At 38.5% G+C, this 10489-nt stretch overlaps 1 protein-coding gene and 1 long non-coding RNA gene across 2 annotated transcripts in view; both read left to right on the forward strand.

The window, feature by feature from the left end:
• Positions 1-1194: 1194 nt before the first annotated feature.
• Positions 1195-5980, forward strand: LOC145551452 (uncharacterized). Its single transcript, XR_014087292.1, has 5 exons — positions 1195-2251; positions 2874-2941; positions 3444-3516; positions 3911-3982; positions 5726-5980. It is a non-coding gene; the product is annotated as an uncharacterized LOC145551452 (long non-coding RNA).
• Positions 5981-7248: 1268 nt separating this feature from the next.
• LOC145551344 (uncharacterized) overlaps positions 7249-10489 on the forward strand; it is a 4889-nt gene continuing 1648 nt past the window's right edge. The window contains exons 1-3 of the mRNA XM_081605839.1: positions 7249-7307; positions 10006-10321; positions 10438-10483. Of these exons, the coding sequence (XP_081461965.1) occupies positions 7249-7307; positions 10006-10321; positions 10438-10483 (421 nt within the window). The remainder of the gene's footprint in view (positions 7308-10005; positions 10322-10437; positions 10484-10489) is intronic.

Genomic DNA, 10489 nt, shown 5'->3' on the forward strand with positions numbered 1-10489 from the left:
GGCCTTCCATATACAGGAAGACAAAACAGGAAAAGCAAACCAACTGAACATGGTGATCATTGAGCAGCAGAGCAAAGCAGTTGTTATGATGTAGCTATCCTGAATGAACAGAAGGTACAGAAAAAACTAGAGAAATACCAAAGACTAAAAAGAACCATCATCCTCCTAGAACCTGAGAAAAAATTTGTCCACATAAGTGGATGACTTATTTTGGACTGTCTAGTCCACAATACTAAATTTTGTTCTAGATGGGGTCTGGTGTCCACACGTTAGGCCATTATTTTATGACTTAGTGGTGGTGGAAGATTATAACACATTACAGGTTAGACTCAAGATGTTCAGTGTTTCTTTTGTTGTGTAAGTTTACAAAAGTTAGCAACTGTATAGCTTTACCATGGTGCTAAACATGGTGATTTAAAATGAATAAGTATTTTTCTGAGAAAAATGATGTCCAGATATCATGTAAAAAGATAATTCTTTGTTTTTGCAATCATTAGGTCCCAATCAACCCAAATATCAGATGAATTAATAATGCATGCCATGCAAGAGTTTGGGTCTTAGGTGGTTACAAAGAATGTGGAAGTTGAAGTCAACAGTAGTGCCTGTGGTCACTGAAACCCTCAGGGTAATGACCCCTAAACTGGAAGAGTGACTCAAACAAATACCTGGAGATACATCAGACCTCTTGATACAGAGAAGCACACCTTTGGGAACTGCTAATATACTGTGAAGACCACTCACGCTCCAAGGCTTGTGGTAGAGGACCCAAGCTTTTTTTTAATTTAATTTCCCTTTTAGGATCAATAAAGTATTTTTGAATTTGAAAGAAGGGATAACCAGTCATGGAATAATACATAATTACAAATATAAAAATAAAAAGCATTTATTTAAAAATATTTAAAGTGCCAAAAATATCATGATTACTTATGTTACTGTTAGCACAAAACTTTTAAATGTATATTTTGTCGTAATCTCAATGTCGCTACTCTGCATACATGTAGATTGTCTAGGTAGTCTAAATTGTCTATTGGCAGGTACATCAGCCAACCTTTTTCTGCAGGTGTTGTGTCTGCCATTAGACAACAGTTTATGTTGGATCTTTATCATAAAAACAAGTGTTTGGAACTGCCCTGCTGCTCAAATGTGCTATACAAATAAACATGATTAATTGATTGAACAGAAATGATTAAAGAAGTGACAACATTGCTGGTGGGAGATACCATCTAACTGTTGCCTCTTAAATAAAGAAAAATGTATGATAAACTATTTAACTTTGAAATATTGAATGAAAGTTACAAAATATTACTCAAATAGTTTTTTCTTGTTCCTGGAAAAAAATCAGACCTTGTGTGCTTCAGAAACAAAATGGAATTCTCCTTTTGTTGTATCCCTCCTCCTCTATCAACTTGGTACAATCCGACAAGTCCAGGTGCAAGCCATTAGTATTCATTTAACTTGTTTCATTTGTTTTGCGTGGAGAAAGAGGTAAGACTCATACAGAATCTCTTAAGACATTTAAGTACATATAGTTTAGTAATTTTGCAGAATGTTGTAGGTTACTTGATGCTTGGATACACCAAAGCATCTGATTTGCAGCAGTTTAGCTAGTAATTACCAACCATGTTAGCCAATGTACCAGAGTTTAAAGGGAAGGTGGCTCACTCCAGAATTAGATAAAACTGTATTTGGTCATTTTCTGTACATCAGTGAGTGATATTGTTTCACGGGCACAAATTATCCTAGATAGTAATCATTAGTATTGAGATGATGTTTTAATTTTTTTAAAGATTTTGAGAACCTGTCAATAGAAAGTCAATTATGTAGAACTGTGTACTTCAGTACATAATTTTCGCATAAAATAACACCAAATCATATTATGTACAGCAGGGGTGTCAAACTCAAGGTCTTGAGGGCTGGTGTCCAGCAACATTTAGATGTGTTTCTGATGTCACATGGCTGGATCAGATGGGATGGTCATCAACTTGACTGCACTGAGGAGCTATTTCAGTAATATACTTATGGTGTTTTAGACCAGACAGACATGTAAAAGTTGCAGTACACTGGCCCAGGAGGCCTGGAGTTTGACACCCCTGGTGTACAGTATCATGTTGTTACTCAGCAACACATTCTCTGATCTTTGCAGAAGATGTCAGCAAAGAGGTCTCAGAGAGCAAACATGATTCCAATTGTTATTGCTCCTTAGGTGAAGATAAAGAAGGATTTGATGTAAAATATCCCAATTCATTTAAAGGTGAGTTGTGACTTTATTATGCATAGGATTCCAGTGTTTATTAAAGGATTGTTTTTTCCTTTGTTTTGCTTTTTCACTTTTAAACAATTTTTATACTACACATTATTAGCATAGATCATGTTCGATGATCATTATAATCAGAATACCTTTCTTTTTCCAAAGGAGACAAGCAACTGCTCAAAATACAAAAGCTTATATTATATATATATATATATATTATATAATATATATATATATATATTACTCAAATAGTTTTTTCTTGTTCTTGGAAAAACAAGGAACAAAAACAATAGGGAGGACTGTTTCATATATATATATATATATATATATATGAAAACAGTCTGAGGACTGAGTTTTGAAATTACAAGTACAAAATAATGAGTTGCATTCAGTTGACAAAAAATGTTTAAGTAACCACAGAAAGACATACAATTAGATCAATTGACTGATTTTGAAAAATGTTAATTTCATTTGCTACTATTTGATATATCTGCATTGTTTGAAGTTTATCCTACTTATTATGTGTACCTACAGGTAGAGGTGTGTTCAGCTAAAGGTGCTTTGCTCATACAGTTGGTGGACTTTATTTATGGAATATTCAGTGTACATCCCTTCATTTCAGATTTCCAAAGTTGAACCGTCAGGCTGGTGATGTGGACATGCGGATCCTGTTCAACCAACCCTCCAGAGGTAATTTTGGTCTCCAACGACCAACTTATTCTCTAAAATAAAGTAATTGAAATGATATTAAATATTGTTCAAACACACATGCGTTGTGTAATACTAGATATGTTAGCTGAATAAAAAGGAGGACTGAGTTTTGGAATGACAAGTATAGAAGAATGAAAATTACATTTAGAAGCGCACATACACACAGGTCCTATGTAATACTCAAAATGTAAGGTGCAGGAATAGGGAGGACTGAGTTTTGAAATTACAAGTACAGAAGAATGAAAGTTACATTGAGAAGCACACATACACACAGGTACTGTGTAATACTCAAAATGTAAGGTGCAGGAATAGGGAGGACTGAGTTTTGAAATTACAAGTACAGAAGAATGAAAGTTACATTGAGAAGCACACATACACACAGGTCCTGTGTAATACTCAAAATGTAAGGTGCAGGAATAGGGAGGACTGTTTTCTACATTGGGAACAAACTCACATATAGTGAGTGTTCTTTACATTTCAGATTTCTAAAGATGAACTGTGTCAGGCTGGTGACGTGGATGCATGCGGATTCTGTTCAACCAACCCTTGCATAGGTAATTTTGGTCTCCATCGACCAACTTATTCTCTAAAATAAAGTAATTGAAATCATATTAAGTACTGTTCAAACACATAGGTGTTGTGTAATACTAAATATGTTAGCTGGATTAAAAGGGAGGACTGAGTTTTGAAATTACAAGTATAGAAGAATGAAATTACATTTAGAAGCGCACATACACACAAGTCCTGTGTAATACTCAAAATGTAAGGTGCAGGAATAGGGAGGACTGAGTTTCGAAATTACAAGTACAGAAGAATGAAAGTTACATTGAGAAGGACACATACTCACAGGTCCTGTGTAATACTCAAAATGTAAGGTGCAGGAATAGAGAGGACTGTTTTCTACATTGGGAACACACTCACATTTAGTGAGTGTTCTTTACATTTCAGATTTCCAAAGATGAACTGTGTCAGGCTGGTGACGTGGATGCATGCGGATTCTGTTCAACCAACCTTGCAGAGGTAATTTTGGTCTCCATCGACCAACTTATTTTCTAAGATAAAGTCTTTGAAATGATATTAAGTACCAGTGGTCCCCATTCTTTTTATCACCGCGGACCGGTGAAGACTTGGCCATTTTTCTGTGGCTCGGTTTCTTCTTTTTTTACCCCGAATTTCCCCTTACAACAATCTTAGAACGTTGCTTGCGATAATCGTAACCGTTCATCCTGCCATCTATGGCTTGTTAAGACTGATCGCATCCAGTCGTTGGAACATTGGGACTGCTCCGATCTAAAATCGGGCATATTCTCACAGCTTGTAGGGTTTTCCTTGATTGGGAGCTAGAACTCAACCTGTTCAATTTGACAGGCAGCCAATCAGAAAGCGCTATGACGTAGCTCATGGAGGGGAATCCCAAACAGCTGAGCTGACATGCCCAAAATGAGTCCGGTGGACATCGGAGATATGTGGAAACAGCATGAATGTTTATTCAGCATTTCGTACAAAGAATATCCACAGAAATGATGACGAGTGGAGTTGGAGCAAAATTGCTACCACAGTTGATAAACCCGGTAACTTTTCAGCTATCCATCATTAAATTAACGTGACACAAGGCTATTCATTCAGTCAAGGCTTGATGCTTACACTAGCTATATGCATTGCAGGTAGATTGTAGTTGTGACATCATTTTGTACTAAAGCCTGCTCACATGGCAAGATTTGCTCCTGTTATGTGGCTGGACACATAAACCTGTTGTACTTTTATCAGCTCTGTGGTCACAGATTTTGGAAAATCGTCTGACAATCCTAAAATCTTGCCGTGTGAACCAGACTTAAGACTTACAAGCTATACTCCTCTTTTCTCGTCTCGATCACTGCCATAATGCTTTCTGACTCTAGTCGCTATGCTAACGTTCACACATCCCTTCAATATAAGATTTGAAAATGCCACAAAAACGAATATTTATTTTCATGAAATTTTAACTTACGACAATGACAATTAATGGGAGTCCTGAGCTTGTTTCTCTGCAATGAGATGATCCCACCTTGGAAACGATGACACACAATGCAGAGGGTGTAATGGCAAAGCAGTTTGAAGCTCCATTGCCTCATCTGTAAGCCGGTACATATTATGCAGAGTGGGCTTGGAACATGGGAGTCACCTACAAGTCAAGGATAAATCCACTCTCCTGTCTCTGGTCCTTTTCCCCTTTTTTAAAGAAACTTTCCAAACATATCGCTTTCTTACTCATTGTGGGCTCAATGTTGGTGAGCAAGACGTAACAGAGAGAATCCGGTTAAAGGGTTTTCAAATAAACGATCCTCCATACTCAGACAATATGTAAACCAAAAATATTTTTCTTGTGCGGCCCGGTACCAATTGGTTCACGGACTGGTACTGATCTGCGGCCTGTGGTTGGGGATGACTGTTAAGTACGGTTCAAACACACAGGTCTTGTGTAATACTTGATATGTAAGCTGCATAAAAAGGGAGGACTGAGTTTTGAATTACATGTACAAAAAAATGAAAGTTACATTTAGAAGCGCACATACACACAGGTCCAGTGTAATACTCAAAATGTAAGGTGCCGGAATAGGGAGGACTACGTTTTGAAATTACAAGTACAGAAGAATGGAAGCTGTTTTAGAAGCGATCATACACACAGGTCCTGTGTAATACTCAAAATGTAAGGGCAGGAATAGGGAGGACTGTTTTCTAAATTGGGAACAAACTCATATTCAGTGAGTGTTCTTTATATTTCAGATTTCCAAAGATGAACCGTGTCAGGCTGGTGACGTGGATTCAGGCGAGTCCTGTTCAATCAACCATCCAGAGGTAATTTTGGTCTCCAACGACCAACTTATTTTCTAAAATACAGTTTTTGATATGATGTTAAGTACTGTTCAAACACACAAGTCTTGCGTAACACTTGATATGTAAGCTGCATAAAAGGAGAGAACTGAGGTTTGAAATTACAAGTACAAAAGAATGAAAGCTACATTTAGAAGCGCACATACACGCAGGTCCTGTGTAATACTCAAAATGTAAGGTACAGGAATAGGGAGGACTGAGTATTGAAATTACAAGTACAGAAAAATGAAAGTCACATTTAGGAGTGCACGTACACACTGTCTTGTGTAATACTCATCAGGTAAGTTGCAGAAATTTGGAAACCTGAATTTTGAAATTACAGGTAGAAAAGAATGAAAATTACATTAAGAAACGCACATACACACAGGTCCTGTGTAATACTCAAAATATAAGGTGCAGGAATAGTGAGGACTGAGTATTGAAATTACAAGTACAGAAAAATGAAAGTCACATTTAGGAGTGCACATACACACTGGTCTTGTGTAATACTAATCATGTAAGTTGCAGAAATTTGGAAACCTGAATTTTGAAATACAGGTAGAAAAGAATGAAAATGACATTAGAAACGCACATACACACAGGTCCTGTGTAATACTCAAAATATAAGGTGCAGGAATAGTGAGGACTGAGTATTGAAATTACAAGTACAGAAAAATGAAAGTCACATTTAGGAGTGCACATACACACTGGTCTTGTGTAATACTCATCATGTAAGTTGCAGAAATTTGGAAACCTGAATTTTGAAATTACAGGTAGAAAAGAATGAAAATGACATTTAGAAACGCACATACACACAGGTCCTGTGTAATACTCAAAATATAAGGTGCAGGAATAGTGAGGACTGAGTATTGAAATTACAAGTACAGAAAAATGAAGTCACATTTAGGAGTGCACTACACACTGGTCTTGTGTAATACTCATCATGTAAGTTGCAGAAATTTGGAAACCTGAATTTTGAAATTACAGGTAGAAAAGAATGAAAATGACATTAGAAACGCACATACACACAGGTCCTGTGTAATACTCAAAATAAGGTGCAGGAATAGTGAGGACTGAGTATTGAAATTACAAGTACAGAAAAATGAAAGTCACATTTAGGAGTGCACATACACACTGGTCTTGTGTAATACTCATCATGTAAGTTGCAGAAATTTGGAAACCTGAATTTGAAATTACAGGTAGAAGAATGAAAATGACATTTAGAAACACATACACACAGTCCTGTGTAATACTCAAATAAAGTGCAGGATAGGAGGCTGAGTATTGAAATACAAACAGAAAATGAAGTCACATTTAGAGTGGACATCACATGGGTCGGTAATACTCAAATGTAAGGTGCAGGAATAGGAGGACTGTTCTCTACATTGGCAACAAACTCACATTTAGTGAGTGTTCTTTACATTTCAGATTCCAAGATGAACTGTGTCAGGCTGGTGACAGGATGTATGCGGATCGTTCAACCAACCCTCCAGAGGTAATTTTGGTCTCCGACAACCACTTTGTTTCTTATATAAAGTCATTGAAAAAAATAAGTACTATTCAAAACACTGGTCTTGTGTATACTCATCATGTAAGGTGCAGAAATTTGAGGACTGAGTTTTGAAATTACATGTAGAAAAGAATGAAAGTTAAGTTCAGATGAGCACAGACACATGGATCCTTAATAAATGGATAGGTTCATACATTAGTGGACATTGTTTTATTTTAGAAACAATCATTCAGTGTTTATCCCTTCATTTTAGCTCTCCATAAGATGCCTTGTCAGGCTGCTGAGTTGGATGCATGCAAATTATTTTCTGGTATCACCTGACATAAGTTTTATCTCAATGACCTTTTTATTTCTAAATAGTCATGAGAATACTAGTACTGTTCAACACAGGGTAATTACGATTAAAACAAATAATCATAACAATTCATTGGTTTTGATACCTCACAAGTGTCAGGATCAAATCTTATTTAAGATTACACTTTTTTCGGTTAACAGTGGTTAACTGTGTGAGATCATGATATCATCCATGATGAAATGTCAAGTTTAGAAAAGTTTTATGTGAAGGACTGTTTTCACCTCTGAAATGGAGTGGTGTGTGATGTAAAGGTAATTTTTGAGAATGGGAATTGGGTTCATCTTGAATATGATCTCATGTCTAGTTGTGCTGTATGTCGAAATTGAGTCATAGTGCAGCACTGACTTTTTAATACTTATGCTACCTCCCTTTGTCAATTCTTACTTTTCTCTGTCTAGTTTGCAACCAGTCCCTGCACAAAATGTGTTATTGTAATAAAAGGAGGACATCACTGGTAAGCTTTTAGTAGAAATTCTTGCTGAAACGCTTTCAATGTATACAAAATATGTTTTAATCAACAGGTCTGTCCAGAACAAAGTTCAAGGAAAGCGATATCATCAGAAGAGGAGTATGCTCCTGATTCCGTAGATGATTCAGACATCTCATGGGATGACAAATGCACTCCACAGAAATATGGACTAGTTATAGTCCATATTTCCATTTTTGGACTTCTTAATGCACATAAATTTTATGTTTTTATGTTATGCCATGGTCCTGATAAATAAAATTGGCCCTGACAATTACTGTTGGTGTCATGGGCGGAGCCAAGCACTCATTATCGTTTGTCCTTTAATACAGCATTGGGTCACATTCTTGTATTTTGAGTTCTGAAGTGTGTATCTAAATTTTTAAGTGAGATCTATGTTGTGTAGCTCTAACAAGATTTTTGACAACTTACTACGTCTTCTAGCATAAGTGGAAAGGGGTGTCCGTTTAGTGTGCAAAAACTGGTTTGAAAAAGTGTCCTGCTAGTACCCAAACCAGTATAGGTGTGTGTGTGGTGTGTGTGTGTGTGTGCGCTGTCCCTGTAAGCTGTCCTGAGTGGGAGGCAGATGTTCTCTTCCACGCTGCTGTGAGATGCTTCTGAGTGGTCAGAGCCTCTGCAGAAACGGCAAACGTCCTGTAGCGCGTGCACACACACACACCCACACACACCACACACCCACACACACACACACCCACACACACACACCACACACACACACACCCACACAACCCACACACACCCACACGACACACACACACACACACACTAACCGAGGTAATGAAAAATCAATATGAAAAGGCAAAAGAAAGAAAAAAATTTAAATGAATTTTTAGTCCCCCCCATTATTAGAACAATGGTTCAGTCCAAAGTGCAGGAGGAGCAACAGCAGCTGAACGGTACCGCTGAAGAAGGAGCTAGCTGTTAGCTGCTAGCTGTTAGCTGCTAGCTGTTAGCTGCGGCTCTGCAGCACAAACATAAACCCTCCAGTAAGTTATTCTTACAGCAAAACACATGAAACACATTTTATTTCCTTTCACTGGTCAATAGGAAGAAACACACTGGCAATAAAAATCAGACTGCAGTTTATTTTGTTACTTTGGCTGAATCATGATAAACTGCCACCTCATGCCTTAAATCAAAACTAGCTAAACTGCTACATTGCTTTGATAGACTTGGTTCTTTTTGTTAAAGGCAGCAAATATCTAATTACATTTAACCCTTTAACTCTTACATTAATAAGAAGAGCTTGAAACTGGAGCGGCTGAGCGTTAGCGTTAGCATTAGCCCACAGCAGAGGGCTACTGCAGAGCAGCTGGCAGCAAAAATAGAAACTATGCCTTTATTTCTTACTGTCCTCAACATGGAGCCTTTAAAACCACACAATAAAATCTGAAGACGTTTCCATAAAGTCCCTGGTGCTTTGAACGTTAAGTTGAAGTTATGATGGGAAAACCAGAGAAGGTTTAAAAATCAACCAACTTCACGAGTTATAATTTAAATAACCCATCACTGCAATAAATCAATATTTATGAGGAATTTTAGTAAGTGGACTCACCCATTAAATGTGTTTTTATTTAGTCTTAATTTTTGTAAAGCAGAGATTAGATCGGATCTAAACATTTAGACTTTAGTTTGACTCCACGGTTCAACAGTTTGTTTACTGAGAAACTCGTTTGTTGTGCTTCACTAGTCATTTTGGTCCTGCAGCTGGATCATGAGCAACTTTCACTGCACCTCTTCTGACCCCAATAATGAGATGGGATTTACTTCCTGGGGAGCAACTAAAGGATCCATCAGTCATAGATCTGCATAAAGAAGTCCCGGTTCCGGCCCGGGTCCAGGTCCCGGAGGTCCCGGTTCCGGCCCGGGTCCAGGTCCAGGTCCCGGTCCCGGTTCCGGCCCGGGTCCAGGTCCCGGTTCCGGCCCGGGTCCAGGTCCCGGTTCCGGCTCGGGTCCAGGTCCCGGTTCCGGCCCAGGTCCCGGTTCCGGCTCGGGTCCAGGTCCCGGTTCCGGCCCAGGTCCCGGTTCCGGCCCGGGTCCAGGTCGCTCCCCCTGATTGGACGTTTGTTCTTCGTGTGTCTCCAGGCGCGTGACGGACGCAGCAATGAGGTGGTGGCCATTAAGAAGATGTCCTACAGTGGCAAGCAGACCAATGAGGTAACAGCTCCGCCCCTGTCTGATGTCATAGGTTCCTGAGGCTGTGGCTCCGCCCACCAGGGTGCTTTGAGCTCATTTCCTGTCTGCCAGTAACTGCAGCATGTTGTGATGTGCAGAAATGGCAGGACATCATCAAGGAGGTGAAGTTCCTGCAGAAGCTGCGTCACC

This window comes from Poecilia reticulata, chromosome 4 (assembly GCF_904066995.2).
Source record: "Poecilia reticulata chromosome 4, P_reticulata-male-v2, whole genome shotgun sequence".
Classification (NCBI taxonomy): Eukaryota; Metazoa; Chordata; class Actinopteri; order Cyprinodontiformes; family Poeciliidae; genus Poecilia; species Poecilia reticulata.